We start from the raw sequence: 25,804 nt of genomic DNA on the forward strand, positions 1-25,804 counted from the left end.
CGTTATGTCATGTGAACGGCTTCGGTATTGTGTCGTGCTTTATGACTTATCCAGGTCACATAAAGATTGATGCTTGTTTTGCACACTTTCTGGTCACCATTATTCTCACTACAAAAGAAAAAAACTAACAGGAGATCCTGTTGAAAAGAAGCATCCTGAAATCATCATCCTATATGAACGTGTGTGTTTCCCCCCGAGCCTCCACACAGCAGCTTTACCTCAATGCAACGAGATCATTAGAACTAAAGAACACGAGACAATAGACTCGGGAGTGAGTCTGCTGCGGCTCATGCGACTGATTAACGCCAAAAAGGAGGACTCATCCCTGCCATCGGCGGATCTCGGGTGTGAAAGCCAAGTGCTGTCTGCGAGGAGGAGGAGGAGGTGCAGTTGATGACTTTGCTTACTGTAGCGCCGTCTGCACAGATGGTGATGCTCCAGAACTGAGGACATTTTTGAAAGGGGACATGTGCATGGAAATGGAATCCGAGTAGTGCCAGGGACATGTGTATTTTTTTGGTTTGGATTAGGGTGGACACAGGTAATGTGAATAAAAGGAACGACCGAAGCAGATGCTGCGCAAGTGGAACACGAAGAGAAGAGAGTTGTTTTCTTCAAGATATGAAGAGCCATAGAAAGAGCACATGAACAAAAGCGTATCCTTTCAGCAAATCACAAAAAAAATGACAGTATAATGATTTACTATATGGAAAGGTTTCACTATAATACAATTTCTAAGGATGGATAACTGAAAGAGCTGCCCTGGCCTTCATCGACAAAATATTGCTCAAAGTAATACATCCGGAACCAAGAACAGACTCAAAGAGAGCACAAAGAAACATAAAATGACCACAACACCTCCAAAGAGATTTAATACAGCGGCAAACAGACACAAAGAGACTTCAGAAAATACACATTGAATATGAAACAAGGCAAAAAAAACACAGAAATATAACTAAAAAGATACACTAATATAGAGTGCATAGAGGCAACCATGAAGTGACATAAAGTAACTACAAAGTGAGTTCATTTTTACATTATAGCATTGTGTTTATTATTAAGCACCAATAACAAGGCCAAAATCCTTGTATGCAATGAACCGATTCTGATTCTAAAATGACTACAAAGTAACATGAAGCAACTACAAAGAGACACAGAATACTTAGATATGTAACCACCACAAAGCCCTAAAACAAGAACAATGTACCGTTTGGCTTTTGCTACCCATTAGGATATTAGTATTCACACTAAAAAGTGTTTTCTTTAATATGAGTTACTTCCTAGAGATCATTTGAGTTTCTAGCCTCGTAGACAGAGAGATGAGATAACCATGTACCATGAAGAAGACCAAGTGAAACCATGGCTCTTCACTGAGGAAGTGAACTATAAGGACTGTGTAAGGGGTCCTTTTTATTTTGGTGTTTATTCATTGACTTGGATGACAGTGTTTGTACAGCCAGTGCTCTTTGTGTCGTACTGAGGTGGTCCTGCTCTGTCTTTTTAAACTTGTTGACTGTATAGACTTAGCTGTGTTGTTTAAATCAAACGATCGCCCATCGGAGGAACCAAAAAAAAACAATGTTTTTCTCCGTCTTTCTGTGCTTGAAAATGCAACTCGTAAGAATCATTTTTGGCCTCTGTGAAATATTCTGTATGTGGAATGTATTTTGAAACACATGCTTTTGACCTTGTCTTCATGCAGTGCTACTTATACTATACATTAAACTTTGCTGCATTTACGTGTAGAATTCTTGCTATTCCAATATGTTCTCACATCTTGTGGCTTTTCTTCAGCCTAACTGACACAAACCAAGTGACACTTGCAGCCGTAATGGGAAAAAAAACACAGTAGGTTCCCACCAGTGGGGTTCCCATGTGAGTTTTTGCCTTTACTGATTACACACCAGTGGAGAACATTTCCTGGCATCAAGTCAGCCTGACAACCCCTAAGGGGTCTGAGGAAACAGCCTCTCTTCCCAGGATGCCTCGTACCGTTAATAACCAGCAATAAGGGGGCTTTTTTTTTTCCGGGAAATTCTTTTAGCTGAAAAATTCTGGAAATACTCGCAACTAAATCTTGTCAGAATGGCTGAGAGTAGAAGCAGCAGTTATTTCCACTGAAATAAAATGATCAGGTTCTTTGCATGGGAATCAAGACCAGAACAAACGGACGCGGCTGCTTTTCCCCATTAAGATTAGATGAGTTATGCTCTTTAGGACTATTTTAAAAGCAAACCTGCAAAATGAATAACATTCCAGTTGCACTCAAAGCCACTGGGGAAACACCAGAATCTTTACGGTCGAGCTGCATTGTGGGTAATGTGGTTCCGACAAGGAGCGTCGTCAGGACTACATTGTGCTAAATCCATGCGCTGCTATTTTTAAGTACAGACAGAAGCGGTGCTTGCGAGTATTGTTGATAATACCTTAACACACACACACACACAAACAAAGAAACACAAACGCACTTCCGTCATTGAAAAGAAACAAGGTCAAGCTGTGAGCACCATGAAAACGAATCAATCCAAATAGTTCCATGTCAAACATTCACTGTCTTTCCTTCATACATTAAACCCTGAAGCATCAAACACACTGTGACAGGTGCATTGTGGGAACAAGCTTTGAGAACAGTGTTTTGTTCTGTTGGCACCGGGCAAATTCAATACTTTATGTTTCAAGTCTAACGACATTATGATTGAGTCCCTTTTCATTTGTTTCATCCCATATTTTTCATGTCTGACGTTTTCAGATCTTTAAATTCAAGGATCACAACTCACAATCTATTCACAGTTGTATTATCCATGTTGATTTTTTTTAACAAACCATTTTGCAAGTTCCTAAACAACCAAACAGATCATCTTGTTTAAGAGTAGGAAAAAAAAATAGAAAATATAGTGTATAAACTGCACATATTGTACATAGTGACAAACTAACACACAAGTTAACACTTAACACAAGTTTCAAGTGTTTTGTAAATATTCATCAGTTACTTTTAAATCCTCAGTGAAACAGCCTGGGTGCTGGTTGCTGCAGCAACAGAAGAATTGTGGTCCTCGCCGAGGTAAAAGTGGTCTGGATGATTCGCGTTTCACCCTAAGATTTCGTAATTGTCCTTTCAGTAAAAGCTTATAAACGGATTCTGCTTTCATTCAAGAAATCCAAATGTGAAGAGTACTTGTTGCTTTTTTTGCTTTCTTTTGGCCTCCTTTTCCTTTTTTTATTTCGTCCTCGAGAAGAAATGAATAATCGTACACTTGGAGATCGGCACAAAAGCTCGGCACCACTCAGGTTCTGTGTGTGTTTTTTAGACACCACAAAAGGACGAGAGACAAAGAGCCACCGTTGGGCTGAAGCAGTGATCAACACGTGGAGCTGAAAATAGCATTCACTCGCTCATTCTGACGCTCACAGACTGGGCGACACTCGGCTCGGCCCCATTTCCTCTGAATTTGCCGATCTCTAATTGACTTTGATGCAGCGAGAATGGGTTTGAGTTCTGCTCCACTGAGTAAGGGGCCAGACGGAAGATTAAAGATCTCCTCAAATAATACATTCAATAGAGCACTGGTTCTCAACCTTTTTTTTAGTGATGTGACCCCAAAGAAATATTAAAGGTAGCAGCATTTTCATTTTTTAATGTATACAAACCTCCACATCCCTGATTGAGTTCATTTCTAACTCTGACTTTTAGCTTCTCCTGTGTGCATGTTGGGCTTATTAAGCTGTCTGTTACAGAGCAAAACGTGCAAAATAGAGTTATTTCGAGGAAATGAGTTGCATCTTCCCTTTCTGTGAATCTTGAAACTTGGAACATAATTATGTTCCAATGATAACAGCAAAATGTTGTGTGTTCTGTTGTTACTGCCCCTGAAGAGAAGGTGAACATCATGCTGTGAATAATTGTAATTTTGTAATTATGACGGATGCATGATTAGTGTGGTCTAATTTGAATTAGTTCCGATTTTTTGCTTTCTTTATTCAACAAAACGTACATCGTGTCTGCTGCTCACAAACACAAACTTACATCAAGGAGCAGCAGTAAAGTCAATATATTAATATATATATATAAAAGAGGTCCAGAGCAAAAGACCCAGCATGACAAAGCAATTAGCACAGCTAAATACGCTCCTACACATACCGTGATACCAAACAGTGGGACCTGTGACTTTTTCCTGAACATGCATGTTGGGATGGACAACACATGGTTGGTTAGCATTTAACCTTCAGCTGATGGGTTGATCTTCGATTTCGGCTCGGTTTGAGGAAATACACCAGCATGCAGTTCAATAGTTGGGTGTACGTACCTACGGTTTAGTTATGACTGAACCGACAGGAGACGCCTTTCATAAGGCGGAGCAACACGAGGCGCATGTAAATTCGTTTCCAACTGGTACCTCGCCCTCATCAGCGTGAACATTGTACAAGTTAGCAGTAAGAAGTTAACTCCTGGCCCTCGCCCAGTTGGTCCCACGCACACACGCGCGACTGCTAAAATTTCAATATTCACCTTTGGCTGTTGCTAATGAAGGCCCCACACCGTCAGTGACTATCGGATGGGGTGACTCGCAATCTGGAAAACGTGTTCATGGTCCACAGAGTACGACTCCATCACCTGTAATCAAATAAGTGCAACATGCCGGGCCCTGACGTGTACAAAGGTGGATGCCAAAGCTGCAGCCACCTCTCTTTGATGGTTCCTTCGTGAGTACACGGGCTGTGTAGTGACAGCGCTGCCTCGGAGCTCTGAGCTCACCATGAAAAGGGAAAAGCTGTGACGCTGAAGTACACGAGCCGATGACACCTTTTTGAAACAAAAAAAATTCCGACTTCCCCCAGTTTGAAGAGTGTGTGCCGCTTGACGCGAGTGAACTGCGAAGTCCGTCACGTCTTATTCTCATAAGCGCAATTACTGGTGGCACAAGACATCGTGTGGAAGAGGCCAAGGCTGCACAAATAATGAACACGCAGCAGCTCCAACACCTCCAGCTCCCCGTTGGAGTGTTTACCGTGCGGGATGTTTACCTGTGGATTCACGCAGGCGGTCAGCTACTGACGCACAACTCCTCTCTCGCCACGAAACAATTAATCCCCCCCCCCTCTCTGTCCAAAAAGCTTTTCATAAGGCAGCGAGGAAAGAGAGAAAAGGGCAAACCACTCTCCCTCTAATACTTGTCTGGGGGGAAAAAGCATATTAATATAGCCAAATAATGACGAGTAATAAGGGCTTTTTTTTCAGATTAAAAACAAAATCCATGAAATGTTTTTTTTTGGGACCTTGATCTACTATTCTGCTGCTGCCTTTTCTTACAATGAAAGTCTTTTGTTAGATGTTCACGTGTCGCTAACATCAATACAAGATTCCTGTGTGTACAATATCAAATCAGCACTCATTCAAAAGAACTTATAACTGCAGAAAAAGACAACAATAGTTAATTTGCCAATTCATTTACAAGGGAAATGAATTCACTTTAATCCGGTTGTTTTCTTTCCAGCGCAGAGCAGTAATTCAAGTGTAACAGTTATTCCAGCATTATTACATTTGTTTTAAAAGCATTCATAAAAAATAAAAAAAGAACATTAGCAACCTCACTTAGTTGAAAGAAATTAAGTCTCAAATTAAGTGAAAAACCACCTGATCGACATGACAGAACAGCAGGTTATAGAACATTACAAAATACCTTCCTATACCCAGAATAACCACCCAAAAACACATGGAATGACTCGTTAGAGTGCACGTACAGCAGGACATTTTTTCTATTTTTCCCTGTTGGGACATTAGTATTCAGCAGATCAACATTTCAAATGGAGTAGTCCCCGTTTTACAGCAATTTTATCTACAACCGATCAGCTGAAGCTCAACTACAGCGTCTGTGTTCCAGAAGGTGTCACAGACACTCGCTCTCTAGCACAACACTCGATACGTTTCCTCGACATTACGTAACCGTTTAAAACACATAGATCAGGCGGAGTTGCCTTAATATAACATAATAATGACCACTTGACCAAAAAGTAATTACAAAATCCTCAGGATATTACGTAATCTTTGAAGAGCCATTTGTACCAAGAAATGCATTTGAATATTTTCGTTACAGTGCAAAGCTACACATCTATAGAAATAGTTTACGATGCACTTGATCATTACCTTTAAACATCCATAATGTTAACAGCCAACAGTATTTTCATTCATTTGAAATGTGACAACGTTAGTCACTGCCATCCCTTATTGATCTTCGTAACATACAGTATCTTATTATTAATAATATCAATAAGAAACAACGTACCAATACACAATGTTTGAACAACTATTAGTGCGGATTGTAACAAACGTCCGTGGTTCTCAGTGTTAGTGTCTCATTAGACACTTTGTTCAAGTTCTCCAGCGACCTCAGTGAAATGTATCTGCAGCTCTGTCCTCCACATTGATGGGAATGTGTATTACAATGATTAATATTACTGCTGGTATTATTAGTGTGTGCATGTGTGTAAACTGGCCCTTACATTTATTTTCTTTGTGCTTTTCTTGTGACCTGAGCTACGTCCGGGTACCAGAGCAGCCACATTGCTGGGAGTCGTGTGTGCAGCCTGATGTGAAGATCACGCCCTAAAACTCCAGCTCCTCTGGAAGGGCTGGAAGGGCTTCTTGAGGTTGAAGAACACGAGATGCGGTTTGAGCCGTGGCGTTTTCTCAGGTACTACAGCAGCCTTGCTTTCTTCAGTGGGAAATCGACTGCGGTAGACCTCTGGGTACGACCTCTGGAACTGATGAGGGGAGGGCATTACAGTACGGTACATGCACACTCAGGACTCTGTACTCAAAGTCTTTCCACATCCAAGCACATCCTTAAGACCACAAATGGCCGATTACTACATTTTCCGCAATGTTGCTGAAGAGCAGTCTGATTGTGATCGCCCAGTCCTCCGACACGCAACCACAACTTAATATTTCACATTAGCAAAGCGCACCTGTTTAAGCCTTTTCCTCTTGTCCTTGGCGGGGAGTTCTTTGTCTGCTATCAGGCCCTCCAGCAACGCCTGCAGGGGGGTCTGGGTTCCTACCACCTTCTGCTCATCAGACTCCACCCGGCGGATCTGCTTACAGAAAGCTGGAGATCTGGAGTCTGTATCTGAACCTGCATATTTGATCTGATGGAAGGCACAAAGTAATGGACATCATTTGGATTACGCTTGGTGTGACACAAACTATGGTATTCACAACATCTGCAATTCCATGGAAAATATATACAAATATATAAACTAATGCCAAAAACCGGACCAACCAAGCTATTCGATACATCATGTCTTTGACATTAACTGAAATTACTTAATGAGGATCAAGCCTCTCAGTGACTCCTGTATTACAACACAGTGGCAGCTGGTGATGACAACACCATCCCCAGAACTGTCAAAGGTGGATAATTAACACAAAAAAGACAGAACACATTGTGTTTTTAGGAATTAGCATGGTAATATGTAATATATTTGTGAAGGACACAGACTGTGAATACAGTTTGTATCTTAGATATTCTGATATGCCACACAAAAGAAAAGCACATATCCAAAAACATCAGAAAATAGATGTATGTAACATGATGATTTATTTCAAACCTTACAGTTTGTATCTTAGATATTCTGATATGCCACACAAAAGAAAAGCACATATCCAAAAACATCAGAAAATAGATGTATGTAACATGATGATTTATTTCAAACCTTACTAGTGATTGTTCAAATCTGGGACATTGTCTTCATAAATGATTGGAGATGCACTGCTTTATATTCATGCTGTGCGTGTGAGTGGGTTGAGTAACTTGATAAGAGTTTTTGAAAAAACGTAAGCTAATAGTCAATGCTATATTATTAAGATATATTGAATTTCTAATTTCCATTAAAGAAAAGTTACAAAATTGGCCGGTCAGAAGACACCGCTCTACAGATGATCCACAGATTTGTCTGTCCTAAAAGGAACTAGAGAGGAACGGTACAGACTTGGACTCTTTTGAAGTGGGACAGGTGCTCCTCCACCTGGCAACGCAGCTTGGATGGAGCTTGGAAGATGGTGTTGTGGTGCTCCATCATGAAGATCACCAGTTTAGTGGCGAGCAGCTCGTCCAGGTCCATCTCATCCGCGGAGCCCAGGACGCAGTGTGAGAATGTCTGCACCATCTACACAAAAGACCACAGACACATTTCTGCTTCACTCTGCTCCACATGGGCCCAGTCACACCACTCAGTGCTCCAATCCACATTTCTAGGAGGAGTAGATTGTCCACCTCGTATTGACTTTTATTCGGTAAGAGGGATTCTGGACACATATTTCCCATGGCTCCTCTCTGCCCATTGGCCTCTTTTTTTATCTCCCTTGGGGACTGGGTTCACATTGCAAAATCCTTACCATGACAGGTAAAACTTAAATGAAGACAAAACAGTACCTGACCACATAAACACTTGAAGGAATCAATCCTGTGCCATTTGTTTTATAAAACTGTGGAATAACCATTTTTTACATTTAATTTATTGAGGATTGTTGTTTTTTTTTTTTATCGTCTAGCTGTCGTTTCTTACTACAGCATATATTTATAATATCGGTCATTTTCATCTTGTTTTAATATTTTCTGCTGTAAATCCAGAAGATTTTCCAATTGCAGGAAAAATAAATACTCCTCTTATCCAACCCAATATCAAACGTGTTCTAGAGGCAGTAATGAACCCAAGGAGTATCCCATTTGAGTCATCTGTGTCCATGCTGATCTGTGGGATTTCCAAACAATCCTAATCCTGAAAATGTAGAAAAAAGCTGTCACGTATACCAGGGTGCGGGTAGCAATGGCATCATTGAGTGGAGGCAGGTTGGGATTCTGGCAGACCCGAGCCATTAGACGCATCAATAGCTGGAGGCGCCTGCGGCTGGGTGGCGGCAGCAGGAGACAGCTGACCTGAAGGGCCTCAGTGGCGACTTGCTGCTCGGGCAGCAGACCTGCAGAGATGCGAGGAGAGAAGAGCCCTTAACCTGAGGCCAAACCCTCTGCCTGGTTACAAAATGTAACACCAGCAATCTGGAGCAGCGGGGTTATCAGCCTTCGATGCGCACGGTGTAACACCTACTGAGAATATTGACAAAGACTTCGTAGAGATGGAAAGTCAGCAGGGGTTCGTTGAGCCTCTGAAAGTAATCTGCTACTGTTCTCAGAACGTCCCTCTCAAAACCCGGGTACACTGGCTGCTTGCTGTCGTTGCCATTGGGCCCTGTGAGAGAAGACGAGCAATCAGAAATATACTGTTAATCACAGTTAACGGGGAATATAGAGACATACAGACGCTCAATGGTGCTTCAGGTTTGATTGGGTATACGCGCGCACACACACACACACACACACACACACACACACACACACACACACACACACACACACACACACACACACACACACACACACACACACACACACACACACACACACACACACACACACACACAGAGAGTAAACACACACACACACACACACACACACACACAGAGAGTAAACAGAGAAAACGTCTATCTTCATCTGACAGACTGAAAGCTTCATCAGGTGTTTCTCTTCAGCCATTTGGACCTACTGCAGACCTGGTTACAAACCAGATGGTGACTTTTTTTTTTTATAACAATCATTTTTAAAGAGCTAAAAATGTATACTTACAATTGGCGAGGCATTTCATTGCTGATACCACCCAATAAGGCATGTCCTCTGGAGATGAGAGTGAGATGAGTGGAGGCGAGTCATGATACACATCATTACAACAGAACACCAGTTTTTTCTTATTGTGTATAAAAGGCATCTTACCTGCTTTGTTCTCCAGTACCACTATTCCCGTCTTGTTTACGCTGAACACATTGTGAACTATGTGCTTGCCGTTGACATGCGTAGGGTTCAAAACTCCATCCAATGACTGCAGACCCAGCACTCTCTGTAAACTAAGACGGAGTTGGCATCAAGTATCTGGAGCAGCGGGCCCCGAACTAACACTTTATGTTACGAAGAGCAAAGCCAAACATTATCGTTATAGTAACGCAACACATTGTCCCTTTAGGGAGTTGTTTCTAGAGCACAGCCAGCAATTATAAACAATTGATCAAAGGCTTAAATAATTTCCTTAAAAAGGGATGCGGGAGCCTAAAAAAAGCACGAAACAAAAGAAACGAACCACATGATCAGAGTGTTCAGTAAGTTCTGTAAAAGGGTTACATACTGTGCAACCGTCATGGATTTCCAGATGTGGTCCACTTGCTTCGGAGTCATCTCCTTCCTTCGTATGAGCTTGCACTCATTCACATCCCCGATAGCTACGCTGTGCCTCTTGTTCCACAAATCTGAGGTCTGATTAAAATGGAAAAGAGACATGAATGAGTATGTTCAATCAGGCACAGACATAAAATACGTCAAGGAATATCCTACCAGGGCTCTTGTACTGTGCACAATGATGTAAGCGACTGGGCACAGTGGGAATTGGAACACGGCAGCGTCTTAAAATTTCTCATCTCGCCATTTGCTTCTCATTAAGTATGCATATGCTTCCACTCTCCGAGCACAGCATCAGCCCATGCAAGGAGCCGGGAACTAATCGGTCTCTTTCTCACCATGACGGAAGGCTTCAGGGGCGCGACGTTTTCCCGCTGAGGCAATTCTTCGTAGTCATCCCAGCGAATGAGTCTAGGGAGGTCAGTGCTATCTCTCCACGCAGGCCTCGCTGGAAAAGACTTCAGGGGGGACGAGGTGGGGAACCTGAAGAGAAAGGCAACGGCACTGGGCTCAGCCGAAGGGAACAAACTGTGTGCATGAAGCATCGATGCGTCACCTAATACGAGTTACAGTATACGATGGCCCAGTGTGACCTGTAAAGATGGCCGTTGTCTTCAAAGTCCTCTGTCCCATGGCGTCCCTTGATGTCTTCAATGACGTGGGCCTTGAGGAACTTCCTGAGCAGTTGCAGGGTCTGGTAGCGCGTCACCTCAGGCCCGAAGTTGTAGTTGCGCCGAAGCAGTTCATGCAGGTATTCCACAGCCTCGGATCCCGTGAAACTGCAATCATAGTAGCGGAAATGCGCCCAGTGCCTTTTCAGCGGCATGCCTCCACGGAAGAGTTTGATGGTTTCATTCCACTGCATGGTAGGGAAAGACATTTGACAGATTAAGTGAGTGATCCACGGCAGTCTAATTTAATCTATTTAGATAAGGGGGTGCAAATAATTCGATGAAGCTACAACTCTGGTTGAGCCCAGAAAATAGCAGTTAAGGCATTCAACAACTTCATATTTGCAGTGTTATGAAGGCTGCTTGAAGAAGGCAGGACAGAGGTCATTTGGCTACAGAAAGCCATTACAATCAGGCAATAAACTATCTGGCTGCTATGCAATTTTAATTGAGCTAAATGTGTGGCAAAGACAGTGTTAATAAAAGCTATAAAAGGGTTCTGTATTTGCTTCTTCTTTGAGAAAAATGGCTTTTGCAGTTTTGATACAGTACATTTACAATGTACTAACCTTTGCATTTCCAAGAATACACCTTAATAAACAGCCTTGTTATACCAGATGGCACACATGCACGCAGCCAAAAAAGAGAGACAGAAGCCTATAAAAACACATACTGTTGCAGAATAAACTAGACAGAAAAATCAGGGGAAACATTTTAAAAAATCAAATGCCCTGGGAAACTCTGTATCTCATCTTTCCCGATTCTTTTCAGTAGATCCTCATTTGACATGTCACATAGAGAAAAAACTCAAATGAATGATGGCTGAATTCCATTTGGCCGCTTTGGTTTCGAGGTCCTGCCTTTGTGCCGAATGGACACTTGAGTGTGAAGCAGCTTGTGTTAACGTGTCCCATTCTTAGTGTGACATGTCAAAATGTCTGCTACGAACCGAGGCTTACAGGAGAGCTTTAAACAACACACGTGGGTGAGGTAACACAGTAGTGTTATTTGAAATTGGCCTTTAAAAGGAAAAAAAGGGGACAACATGATGAACATGTGGTGTGCTTTGATTTTGCATGTTACACCAACCCCATAAACAAAGTGGATGAGGAGGATCACAGCCAGTGAGACGGACACACACTTGTGTAACACCGGACACATTAACACGGGGTGTATGATGCTTTTACATGAAATGAAGGGGGGGAAAAAAAACGATGTCCCACGAAGAACATGCACATGATGCAGGGATCATTGACTGTGCACCTACTGCATGTTGACACCTTGCTGTATAGTCTCGTCGTCGGGGTCAGAATAAGCCACTGCATGGATTGGCCAATAGTTAACGTTAACTAACGTTAGTCAACTCAAACTAAAACCTGTGAGTAGGAATAAGGTGGAAGGTGTTCAATCAATTTTCACCAAAAGTTGCTTTTGTTGACTCTTCTCTCTTAACACACCTTTAATACCGTTTTGCACATTGTTCGTCGTTCGTTAGCTAACGTTAGCGTTAATTGACTGTATTATTTTTATGCTATATTTTTTATGCCTTTACGGTAAGCGTTCAAGCAACGTTATGTTACCGATTTGGTCTGCGGTATGAATGTACATTACGTTACATTAGTTAGATAAACTAACATGGAACAAACTTTAGCTGATGTTACATTTCAACGTTAAATTGTAACAATAAGCTCTTCGACGTTGCTAACGTTACCAACAAACTCACCAGCTTGGTCGCTCTGTAGGGACCCGGTCCGATGACTTTACCGTCCATTCCGATAACGAAAACTCACTTCACTCGTGTGAACACATGAAGATGGTCATATATATACACACATATATGTATATATATATATAAAGATATTACGTTTAGAAGCTTTTCACAAGCTTCAGCTGTGGATGAAAAGTTGTGCTACGAGAGCAACAGAAACGTCGCTGCCAACTGAGTTTGAATTTCCTGCGTCATTGCGTCACATCATTTGAACGACGTGATTAGACGGCGAGCTGGTCACGTGACCGCGATGAACGCAGGAGGTCCGTTTGGAGATTAAGAGAGAGACAGTTACCACAACACACACGTTAAGGTTCATTCAGAGGCCGGTGCTACTGATGCTAATAATACATTTTTACTACAAAAAAACGGTACAGGACATTATCTTTTTTGGCACTCATTACACAGTTTTTCTATGTATGACAGAAGGTTCCAACGATCATTTTATTAGACCAAGCAATATCAAAATGCCACAAATGACTTCAGTGGATGAATGGTGGAGTTTATAATTGAAACATTTTTTAGAGAGAGCTGTACAGAGGATTTAAAATTGCTTACAAGAAACACCTGCAGCACCAGTAAGGTGGGCTTTTCAGATAAGTGAGTAAACATATTTTATTATGTCCCTCAGAAAGAAATTTTCTGTCTCTTTTATCTGTATGTTTTCCCTTACTTAAATTTAAATTGTCACGCGTCTCTGGGTACCAAGAAAAGCGCTAACAAGTTTATGGCTGCAGAATGATGACAACATCCATCAAAGCTGCAGATACGCCATTAGGTGTTTGATGTCCCCCTAAACATTTTCTGTGATAACCAGAGCATATCAAGCTTTTCTCTGTGTGACTGCCTAAAGGGGGAAACGAGTCACACAGCTATTATTTCAGTGGCAAATACAGCCTTCCCTTTTTCTACCATTCTTCTGCAGCAATAGTGCAGACACCGACACCTGATCAGACAGAGTTCCTTTAACACTCACACCTCATATTGGCAAAAGAGCTGTGTGCCACCTTGAAATAACCTCTGACAGAAATAGCACTGTCAAAATGATTCGAGACACAGCCCAACTGTGATGTCTGACTACTCACATATTGTAACTGTAGAACAACTCAAATATCTTGGAGAGAGATTCTACAATGAGTCCAATTCAATCCATGTCATTTAAACGGTTTTAAAGGCAAGCATGAGTGTTTGCAGCATGAGTCAAGGCGGACAAATACGTGAGTACAGTTCACACAAAACTTTGATTACACTTGACAGCGAGGAACTACAAAACTGTGTTGGTCTCCCCTGTTGCCTGTTTTGCCATCGGGACTAAATTTGGAGCTACATATATAACCGGGGTCCATGCGTTATTTCGGATGCCCGTCTTCAGATGAGCCTTCAGGATGTGCCACAAGGCTAAATAAATTAACCTTCTCCGATAAAGGGTACCCACTTTGATAGACCCACCGACAGCCCCCGTCTCCCATTGAAACCGGGTTGCAAACCATTTGCTGAATTATGTCTACTTCCTTTGCCTCACATCTCATCCTTGACATTTCAGTAAAAGCGCACGGGGATAACAAGGAGAGGAAAAAAGTACAGATACAGTAGGCTTTGCCAAAAATATGGAGGATCAAGGCAGCAGTGGGTGGGGGAGAAGAGGAAATTGTCAGCATGAACAGAAGGACAATATTTCTGAACAATAAAATCATCACATCGTCATTTGTGCGAGACCGGACAGGATTACAACGCGTGACGCTAATCAGATTTCTGCACATCACCAACTACCAGATTACACTATCGGCAGCATCGAATTTAGATGAATGTATAGATATTTTTTGTACACTATAATAACATCAAATGCTTGATATGAAATGACTGTATTGCCCTTGGAAAAACAAAGTCAAAGTGGGAACAAATCTCTACAACTGAAATTAATTCATCTTTTTAACCTTAACTGAAAAACGTGGGGAAAAAAAAGGAGAAAAAATAACATTGTCTGAAATAAGTCAAAGTCATATGTCAAAGTCGAAAGGAGATTAAGCCTGCTCAGTGCACCAAGCATCTATTGAAGTGGTTTTGATAACTCATACGAGTCAACCCTCTTGACCCCATTGTCACGTATTAACCTTCTCTACCACTGTCCTTCCATTCAAATATTTTCCTGTATAATCTCCTGCATCTTTGGTCTTTTAAAAAAGAAAAGAAAAAATATTGCTGGATGCATCATTTCATGTGTTTGCTACATTTGCAGTAGGGGTGGGATGGCATGATCTGCAAAATGTGTGTTATTTTTATATTCCCCGCAGCTGTTGCTACCTTACCGGTGAGCATAATAGAGCATCTAGCAGATAGATATCCATCATTACATTACATTATTTCCCTTATAATCGGTAGAGTTGAGAGACAGTGAATAATGGACTAAAAATCAATAGTTTGCCATGGATACAACTCCAAACTAATCCTACTGGCAGTGAAAAAAAAACCCCACTATCTATTTGCAAAGGAGTTCACAATATAAAAGGGTGAGTAAAAAGATCCCCATGAAGCATACCAATGTTATATTCACAACTTGCTTGCACCGTCCCCTAGTAGCCAAAAACATAAGCTACTGCAGGCTGAAAGAAGACAACCATGTTTTGGTGTGAAATCCGAGGTTGGCTCAGTGTTTGCTACGTTTCTCTTCTCATGCCTTCACTTTTCTGTGGGAGGACTCGTTGACCTGCTACCTTTTCAAAAGTAACTTTGTTGAAATCCTCTTTACAGCTTAGCCAACATTTGCCCAACGATATAAACAGGATCTTTCATTAACCATTTCATTAACTGTGGTACCGTGGCCAACACATCTCCCCCACAATGAAAACAAATGACCTCATTGACCTATTCAGCAGAGAGTAAATGACTTTGTATTTGAATGAGCTCTTATTTTTCACACCATTGTGTCGTATAAGGTAAAAGTAAATATACGTCTGCACACGCTCAAAGGTCACTGCCCCATGCATTATAATCATAGAGAATGAAAGCATGAGCATTATGAATTATTAATAATTACTCTTTATTATATAATTGAATACATAATTATATATTGTAATATAATATATTTTAAGTGAATAAGGTTAATTACTGTTATCCAAAAAGGTTTGATTGACTTTATATTTACATACAGTGCAAATCAGTAGAACCTTTCATTTTACCTCCTTTTTAAAGCCAACTATACTATTTTTCTTTTGGTGCAGTCGACACCATCAACATCCAACAGTCTTTTCATGGAACATTGAGTTGGGGCTGTACCTCTAAAAATGTGAAACCCCGAGGGTACCCACTGATTTATGGTGCGTGGGTATCAAGCAAAAATTGTAAGCTAGCAATACATCAAATCAAGAAGTTTTTTACTTGACTTTTGTGTGTGACAATTGTGTGTATGATTTCTTACAGTAAAATATTCCAAAATATCAAACAGCTTGTATGTGACTAATAATATTAATAATAATAATAATAATATCCTAACAGACACTGAGTGTGCAGCTGCAGTGAGCCATGTGGAGAAAAACAACTATCAATCAGTCACTGCCAATGGAAGCTATACTTTGTCACACAGTACTCATGTGACTTAATCACACTGTAGACAGGAGAGGACCAGGGTCTTCACACAAACTTTTTAAATAAACTGGATTTTCACACAAGAGGGTGGATATATGACTCGCCCATTGCCACACATTTCACGTCATTCTATTTTGTTTTTTCACAAACTCATTCAGCCTCTCCCCACCCCCCCCCCCACTCATCACTCACATCCCTCACCAGATACTCACGCCCTCCTCCCCAGCAGCCCATTCGCTCATCCCTCCATCAGTATTCACGTGCACTCGTCCTGTGCCAGTTCGTCTTGGGGGGGTCTCTGCCGTAAACCTGCATTCTGTGTCTGACCTGCCTTCAAGCGAATGAAGGCTCCCCAACTTGGATTTGTCGATGATCCTAATGATTACTCATTGAATAAATGAAGCGGGATTAAAACGCATGATCACAAACCCTCCAAAAAGTGGCACAAGACTTCCGTGAATGGGGCCGTGAACTCGCACAGTACTATACTGATGGCAATTGTCACAGCAATTTGAAGACGTGACTAGGCTGTCAGCTGGAGATGTGGTTAAAGGTGTGTTAAAACGTATAGTTCATTTCCTCTCAGGACACTCCAACAGTTCAGAAATGGAACAAAATGGACTTTGACAGCATGAGTGGCGAGGGAGTGGGGGTGGGGGTGGGGGGGGGGGGGGGAGAACCCTTCGCCCTAGCTCCAATTCAAGAGATAGCCCAGGCTTTCACCAATTTAACATTAGCTCAATGCTCATGTCTGGAAAAAGGGCTTTGATTCTTGTGGAGTGGGCCACAGCTAATGATAACGCATACTTTTATCCATCCATCAAAATGTTATCACCCAAATTGTCAGCAAAAATAGGGGAAGAATGTCGACTTCAGATATTTTGCAATATGTTGCAATATGAGAACTTCTCTTGACATTCAGTCCCTCATAACTTGAGGTGGTGTAACACCCCAGTGTGGGAGGAAATATAGTTACCCCTGAAGCTTAACCGTATCTTTCCGTCAATCTATGAAAATCTGAGATGCAAGAAGAAAGGAAGGAGTGATGGAATTACTGGTGGTTATGAAGTCATTTGCAAGAAGTAGGAAGAAAGATCCAATGTTTTAGCCTTTCTGTTACTGCAGAGCCTCATTCAGCCTCAAAATGTTGATTAGAGAAAATGGATCGTCAGATTAGCAACTCTAATGACGGTGGTGATGTGTGTCGGTCTCCCAAAACAGGATTTTGTAATGAGTGGGGAAATATCCAATTGGAGCAGGATGGAAATGTCATCATCTTTGTTTCTTCCTGGCCACATGCAACATGAAGGAAACAAATTTCCCTTTGCACTCACGACCGGCCGATAAAGCTGGCCAATACGCTTAAACAAGCATTATGCTTGACTATCATTAGATGCACAGTCCTGGATGGCAGTGCTACCTACCTTCCAATAAGCTACACTGACATTAACAAGAAAGAGGTTGCAGTCATTTCGTCCAGCTCAAATCCGGGCATGGCAGTGGATCACCTGTGCCGATTAAGACTACTCCTTTAATGAGCCACAACTAATCTCCATTCATGTCTTGTAATAGCATTTATACCCACGGTTTTGGTTTCCTTCAGCCTTTGGAATTGTGTACTGGCAGAGCATCTGGTGTGCTGGTTTCTCTTATGCCCTCGGCATGATTAAAATATAGAGGAGGGTTCATAATCGTTGTGCTGCAGCAGAGCAAGTTTTGGTTGTCCATATTCAGAAAACACAAAAGAAGTCATTTCTACAGTGCAGCGTAAGATTTCTTATTAGGAAACATGCCCAAGGGTTAAGGTTCTCTTTTCTGATCCCTCAAAACACTAAAATAAGAAAATCGATGCTTGAAATTACAGCACATGTACTGTAAACCTGTATATTGTAATTATACAGTGATGTGAAATTAGCTAATGGAAATAGAACACAATACTTGAAGCATATCAAAATATGATACAACATTCACGTAAACATTGTTATGTGGTGGCAGTATAAATAGTCTTGCTATATTAAGACTTCTTGTACAGCTACTTCCATATTAATTAAACCAGTGATATTCAACAACTTCACAACTGTGTCAGTATCCAAACATCAATACAAATCCACATTTAATAATCTCTAATTACATATAACCTTTGGGTATTGAAACATCAAATCAAAGCATTCCCCCATTTTCCCTGTAAATGATATTTTTAAATCAACACATTACTGATTTGTGTGTTGAAGTAGTTTCAGCTGCTGAGTTTTGAAGAGAAGGAAGAAAATGTGGCCTGTTTTATTAAAAGACTTTCTGTGTATTCTGACTAAATGAGCACACCCAACACGGGAAGGAGAGAGCCAGATGTGCAAACCTTTTGCAAAATAGGATTTTGGAAAAATATCATCTGGCCTTTGGATGTACGTACAGATTTTAAAAATAAATAGTGCACTCGTTTGCTGTGAGAGATACATTTTCACCTCTGAGTGATTTAGCACACTAGAGGCCGTTACATTGTGTTTAGTGCCAAAAACCGCAACATGCTAAGATATGACAGCATCAATATCATAAATCATAAACCTACTAAAATTAGTATCCTTAGCTCAAGGTTTTCTTTGGATTGAACTCTCTTGCTGTTGTTCCTTGTACGCAAATGAATTCTTGTGCCCTCTACTTAATCCGGATCGAATTTGAATACCTTTATAATCTTTCAGAGATTGTCGTCTTGTTCGATGCAATTAGAATCCCCCGGATAAAGCAACTGCATGATGATGAATTAATGAAAACACCCTGTGGAGTTTCCTTGTAGCAATCACCTAATATTAACATTTAGTTCTTCTCAGAGCAGGTATTTCAATTATTGATGGTTACATTAGTGAGAAGCTTTTTCTTCCCTGCCATTTTCTTTCAAATATGAATATGCATGGTGCTCAGTTGTATGCCTACATATGCATCCGTGTGTGTTTTGGGGAGTTTTTCTTGTCGATGTGAGGGTTTTAGGACGGGGGGGGGGGGGGAGTGTACACACTGTAAAGCCCTCTGAGGCAAATTTATAATTTGTGATTTTGGGCTATACGAAATGAAATAAATTCAATTGTCCTTCAATCTTATTCTGGGGATTGAGACACAAAGAAAATGCTTATTAGGACAATAGTTGTTTGTGGTCAAGTACTTCATGAATATACCATCTCCAACATTGATCCCGCCATTATATCACAGTCTGTCATGTCAAACTTCATTGAGTATAAATCTGCATGTCAAGTCAAGAGAAAAATCAAACCTTTTATGCAACACCTTGACACCATTTATGATGCTGTTCCCATGTTGCATCTCCCCACACTTCTGCTCTATTACAACCATTAAGTAGAATTAGGCCAATCTTAATTGAAATCCTGTCTTCTTTCTTAGGGCCACTCGTTGTCATGGAAACAGGGCAGCTTTACACTACCTGGTAGGCATGGTTCAGATGTTGATTGGCTCTAATCAGGTCGACGGTCTGCAGTGCATTTCTCGGACTCTCTGGAGTCGAGAATAAAAGCAACAGCTTTTATTCATCACTCCTCGGTCAACAGTCAAACACAACACTGATCTAATGGGTACCGCAGATTCGCGCTATAGGTGCTTTAATCGGCCTATTGGAGATGGATTTGGTTTAGAAAGTGCTAAATACAAGATTGAGATCATTTCTATTGTCTATCGCCCTGTATTGGCGATATTGACACATCTGGTAACCGCTGACCTGTTGCTCTGTGAAGGAAAATTAGAGACTGTGTTGAGATTTCATTCTCTGCGGAGGTTGTCTTTACTGTACATTTACATTGCTGCTATATTAATGATCTAAATATCAATTTTAGCACCTTTTCAATTGAATGCAAAAAAAAAAAAAAATATTCAAGGAGAATGAAATCCATGTAATTGACCACAACTAATAAATGGAGTGAAATTAGCTTTCTCAAAATAATACGTAGTTAGACAAACTGTCATGACTGAAGTGCTTTCTCTTTAATATTATTCATTTTAAATAATTTAAATAGTATCTCATCATATGGAGCAGTAACCGTGTTTTCAATTCTATCGTGATTTTGCGTTGGCCTTCTTTCACTTTAGGAAGCTGGAAGGACGAAGCTCTGGACGTCTCATGCACAGTGCTATGGTGACCTCTGCAGGTTAAAAACACATTCATTTCCACGGGTAATCACACCATGTTAAATGTACTGGATGAGCTAGATCCGACAATGAACAAGCTTGTCAGACGTGCGGGTTCTCGTTGCAGGATTGGACTTTTTCATTTGGAGTAAATTCAAGGAGGACTCATATTCATATCTGAAATAATATTTGTTTTAGCTGCTGAGCTAAAAAGGGAATTCCTTTAATTTAAAAATAGGTTTCGTGCTGTGAAAGGTTTATTTGTATTAATCTTCACTGCATCATAATCTTCACACAGGTGTAGCTGAAGACTTGTTAATTAGAGCTTTTTAAATAACCTTTCACAAAAAAACAAGATTGAAATAAAACGAATAAATAACAAAGCAGGTTCGTCTAATGTTTTTATCCATATATTTTGTATACTGTATACAAAATACAGTAATTGAGCCTTCAGAGGTGTTATTTAAGTGAAGGAGTGACTGTAACACTCAGAGTTCACCCCTTGATGTCAGCATTGTGACTTGATGGAACGTGTATGCGAACACGGGAGCATAAACCGCAACACTCATGCCACCAGGACAATGCTGAGGAATATAACTATTGAGCCATTATTCTGTGTTGTTTGTGTGATGCTGAAAATATATATATATATATATATATATATATATATATATATATATATGGAAATACAATTATTATCTTCTTCAACATTTATCTGGTCATGCAGTATTTCGTGTTCTCTATGTTTCTCTTTCTCTGTTGGTTAAATGTTCTTCCTGTAAATCTGCTCATCGGTCTGGTAGGTATTTTAGTTAATGTTTATTTTTTGTACATGGATATGTTTTTGGGGGAAGAAGTGTGTTAATGAATTGTGTTTTTTAATTTCTATTAACTTTTCACACGAGAGAGCACCCCCAGTGAAACACTGCCCTGCTTATGTAATCAGACAACAATGCAAAACCAATAAATAAAGATCCCGGACCGCTTTTAATCCTGCAGGAGTGCTTGTTTAGTCGTTTCCCTTTGACTTGTTTTTGAAGAGAGGTCTTTGTCTCGCTGAGATTAAAATGCAATGAGGAAAAAAAAAAAAACAATGGCGTGTAATAAGAAAAACACAAATGGCCCCGGCTTTGCCAGCCAGGAGGTATGGAACGCCATTTGTGTTTCATTATTCATCTTGAACCCTTTTTTTTCTGCATGTCTTTTCTCCACGTTGCTGGGAATTATGCACTGCCTGTAGTGGAGTTGCCATGCTTCGCTGCTCACTAAATTGACAACTCCCCCATAGCAGAGCACCGTTCTCAAGCACATCGTACCGGGGCCCATTTTGATGACATCATCACCGCTTTCAATCTCATTGTGGACGGACACCCCCCCCCCTGGGTGAAAGGGTGTCACGGGCTGCTGCGCCCCCATGCCTGCTCGTGCAATGCCCAAAGCGGAAGTATCCCCCGTTCACAGGTCCCCGCAGTGTTGCTTTTTCAGCTGCAGATTGTACTTGATGACTTCATCTTAATCACATTCACTTTAATTTTCTTTTTATCTCCTCAGCGCCATGCTACGTTGGCTGCGAAACATTCCACAAGTGGCTGCACACGAGCTTCTTGGAGCATGTGCATTCACACACGGGGACACACGCAGGACAACACACACACACAGACACACACACACACACACACAGGCCGACGAGTGCATAACTCTGCTTTTGTTTAATTAAAATGAAAACTTCTTTCCCAAATGCCACATGGTTGGAACAACTTTTGAATGGGAAAAACTAATAACTAATAACGTAAGCAATCCCAATCCCCATAAGAACAAACAGAAAACATATTTCAATAATGTCCAATATAGCGAATATCAGCAAAATATAATTTCTCAGTTCCAACAACAACAACACGTGCACGTTTTTGACATGTTTGCACTACCTGAATTGGTAATGAATGATCAGAGGAGAAATGCACACTGTACATGTCCGCCAGTCCACAGTGTTGAGCCGGACAGCAGCCTGCTCTGCTGAAGTCAACGGGGTCTCCTGCCTTGTCTTTTGACCACTTTTGACCTTGCTCTGTGACTCCAGACACACACTCAGGCCAACATGGTTTTCCCAGACATGGCAGCGGGCCAAAATAAATAACCTCGCCTCAGAGTGTCGGCAGAACCGCAAGAAATCCAAAACCCGAGAAGCGGCGCAGCGCCACTCACTCACAGGGCTATCAGCGAAGGACTCGCTGAAATTTTAATTGTTCCGAATGCATCATGTGGTTTGGAAACAAATTCAAATCAGGGCGGATCATCCTTCCTCTCTGACACCCATCCAAAGGAGAGCAGCATTTTTGATTAGGGTTTCATTTATTTATTTTAGGTGGCTCTGATTTCAAGGTCGGGTTACACCAACTTGGGGGACAAACAGATGACATTGTATGGATAGGTAATTCAAGAGTCTGCATGCTTCGATCCTCAGATAAGCGGGAGATAAGAGACAGGTGTCTTGTAGAATAGAGGACATCCATCTAGGAATTCAATCGCCAAAGCTCAGTCAAAAATGGTTTCCATGAAATGAAGGGATTGATATCAATACCTTTCTACAATTAAGGAGATCAGAATTTCAAACTTAGGTGCTGACACATCTCCACTAAAAGATTTATCTCTCTTTGTCACCAGTTTTTACTCTGTTTAACATTTTAAAGATTTTCCAAACTGAGTTAACACGAGATGTTGGAAGCGAGAGCGTTGTACTGCCCACGCGACGCGGCTGCAGGCGTTTGCTCTCCTGTCCGGTCCCCCCCCCCCCGTGGCATCGTTTGTCTGCTGTTGACTCACTAGTCAAGTATCACAGCCCTAAACGTGATTAAAGAAATGCTAGAAGTAGACAGGACAGCTCTTGTGAGCTGTAACTGGGTGTGTGTTTATGTTACCGTAGCGATCTGGCATCAGACCGTGTTTTTTATTTTTAGCAAAACTTTGTAGTTCACGACTTTGCTGAATATTACAGAATAACGTGAATTACAGAACAGACAAGCATGGGTTTTGGTACTTCAGATTCTAACTTTGAAAATGCATAGCAGTCTATGATTTCTTTCTCAAAAGTAAAAGCTTGCAGTCCCGGAGATCTCGCAGACGTGCTGAAGGACGATGGGATGGAACGATGGTGACCAAATATCAACCAGTAGTTTGACTGGTTACAGCAAGACACTATCCCATGACTTAATCTAAGGTCAGGGAATGAAATGCTACTTAATATTACAATAATTAAATGTAGCTATCAATTTATAATACAACCTTTATCTCGAGAATGAATAGTGTGGCCGAATTTAATGTCCCAGCCTCTCAGGTTGTTATTAATGGTCCCGACCATTAATAATTGGACAGTAAATATTCATTACAAGCCTCCATATCATGAAATAAAGGCTATGTCTGGCCAATTAAAAATGCATAAGGAGTAATGGGGGTTTATGAATAACTTAGTGGATGGCTCTCAAGTGCTGCAGCATTGTAAAAGCAGACTTAAACCATCCGACAGTTTTCCACTCAACATATGAAGGAATAGTGCAGACAGAGTTAAAAAAATGGAAGCTTCAATAGGGCACAAGCAATGCAACATTAAAAAGTTCCTTCCAAACAAAACAAAACAGATAATCATCATAATACAGTCTTAATAGATTCAGCGTGGAACGATTTACAAAATGCTGCATGTCAAATTAAAAAGAAATAAAAATAGATCAATTTGAAGTCCATTTGCTGTACAACTTATTGTTCATGCTGGCTGATTATTAATCCATGTGTACTGCAGTTGCCCAGTAGATGTCAGGTTTGTATAACAGAAGGCCTTAGTGACACCTACGGACCTAACTGAGTCAATATCTTCCTTTTGGCTCTTCAAGCATACAGAACGCTTTCCAAAATGCAGCCCACTAGACCTGGATTTTCACTGCACATATACGAACTATGCTGATCTTGCATAAAATTAGACCGCGAAGATATCATGCATGCACCTGTTTTAACTGTACCTGCAAGTAAAACCAGCACAACCTACTAGTGGATACAAATGCATGTAGGCAGACACCTGAAAACCAAACTGCAACTAGAAATGGGATGACTGACAGCGAGCAGCTTTTTGACCTTAGTCATGAGTCCGTTGTTACTCTCATGAGACTCAGAGCATGCCTACTGGACACCAAATAATAGTGAAACAATAGCGAAACAAATACCCTTAATGATTAATTCCGATCTCTAGTGCTTCAGCTTTAGATTCACGTCATCATGTGGCTTTAATGTGGCTACGTTACATGTGACCAGGGTTGGTTCTCATTCTATTGTGCATGTAAAATAAACCTGTTCTAGGAAGAAAACCTCCTTGTTCAACCTTTTTTTTATTTTTGTCATACCCTTTAAAAGACAAACATGTTTTTTTGACAGGGATCTCTTTATTTTAAGAACATTCATCTGTCACGCACACATGTCCCTTCACATTGGTTTTTGAAAAGGCATCACTGTGGCACCTTGACTTGAGGGCTCGGCCTGATGACTCTGGGATTTTTTTTTTTTTTTTTTTTTTCCCCAATCTTTCTAAACAGAAACCTGTCGATGTGCTCAGAGCAGACAGGTGTTGGCGATCCAGAGAGCTTACAATGACAACGAGATGTTATTGTAAGCTCTGTGGTGAAAATTAAGTTGTCAGGTGGTAGTGAGTATGTTCAGTTTAACACTCTATTCCTTGGTATATATTTTTTTCAAATAGGGGGTGTGTGGAAACATACACAACCTAATTTCTCTGTACTCGTGAAATCCTCATATGGAGGAAAGTCATCCTGAGCAGAGAGTGAAGAGACTCCTCCTCTACATGTGTCCATGTCCGAGCATCTCTGCCTTACTTACGTAGGCGTTCTGCAGAGTAAACATGTTAGCCCATGTGACTCAACCTTTTAGCCTTCGGGTAAACATAATGGGGAGCACATAACGCTGCTAATTCAGCTGAGAGCCGTGTGGAGACAATTGTCATAAATATGCTGTGGATTTCCAATTTTTCCTTAGCTACCACAGTATAAATAATCTATAGTAATGTAACACTGGAGGAGAAAAGTCCAACGTGCCCCCCTTCTTTGGATGCACAGCCAATGACTCACACCCTAGCGGCGTTGGTGCACAGTTCACTTAATGAAGCCCAAAGGTGGTGAAATGTGTCCATATGGAGTTTTCCAGCCTTCTGCCCAGAGCATGATATGCCCCAGCAGCCCAGACATACACAATAAGTATTACGACTTCCACCCAGCCCACGTTATGAGGACTACCTGAAGGTGCAGTGTGCAGAGTTGAGAGCAGTCATTTGACCCCCCCCCCCCTCCCCGTTGGAACAGGTGCTGCGTCTACTTAGCTGAACA

General features: G+C 41.1%; 1 protein-coding gene across 1 annotated transcript; it reads right to left on the reverse strand.

The window, feature by feature from the left end:
* Window positions 1-5,478: 5,478 nt before the first annotated feature.
* On the reverse strand, window positions 5,479-12,875 carry LOC119196932 (DEP domain-containing protein 1B-like). Its single transcript, XM_037452736.2, has 11 exons — window positions 12,672-12,875; window positions 10,871-11,136; window positions 10,616-10,760; window positions 10,228-10,355; window positions 9,822-9,952; window positions 9,678-9,725; window positions 9,103-9,243; window positions 8,808-8,974; window positions 7,987-8,163; window positions 6,964-7,143; window positions 5,479-6,759 (listed from the first exon to the last, which is right to left on the reverse strand). Exons 1-11 carry the CDS (start codon window positions 12,717-12,719, stop codon window positions 6,595-6,597), a joined length of 1,596 nt encoding a protein of 531 aa, XP_037308633.1. The 5' UTR covers window positions 12,720-12,875; the 3' UTR covers window positions 5,479-6,594.
* Between the last annotated feature and the right edge of the window lie 12,929 nt (window positions 12,876-25,804).

Source organism: Pungitius pungitius, chromosome 11 (assembly GCF_949316345.1).
Source record: "Pungitius pungitius chromosome 11, fPunPun2.1, whole genome shotgun sequence".
NCBI classification, from domain to species: domain Eukaryota; kingdom Metazoa; phylum Chordata; class Actinopteri; order Perciformes; family Gasterosteidae; genus Pungitius; species Pungitius pungitius.

What these genes read in the sequence shown, in the direction of transcription:
- LOC119196932 (XM_037452736.2), bottom strand. Translation starts at nt 12,719, where the DNA reads ATGGACGGTAAAGTCATCGGACCGGGTCCCTACAGAGCGACCAAGCTG. An exon ending in CCCTGAAGCCTTCCGTCATG is followed by an intron (nt 10,356 to 10,615) that starts GTGAGAAAGAGA and finishes CATTTTAATCAG; the next exon opens with ACCTCAGATTTGTGGAACAA. An exon ending in AGTCTTTGTCAATATTCTCA is followed by an intron (nt 8,975 to 9,102) that starts GTAGGTGTTACA and finishes GCATCTCTGCAG; the next exon opens with GTCTGCTGCCCGAGCAGCAA.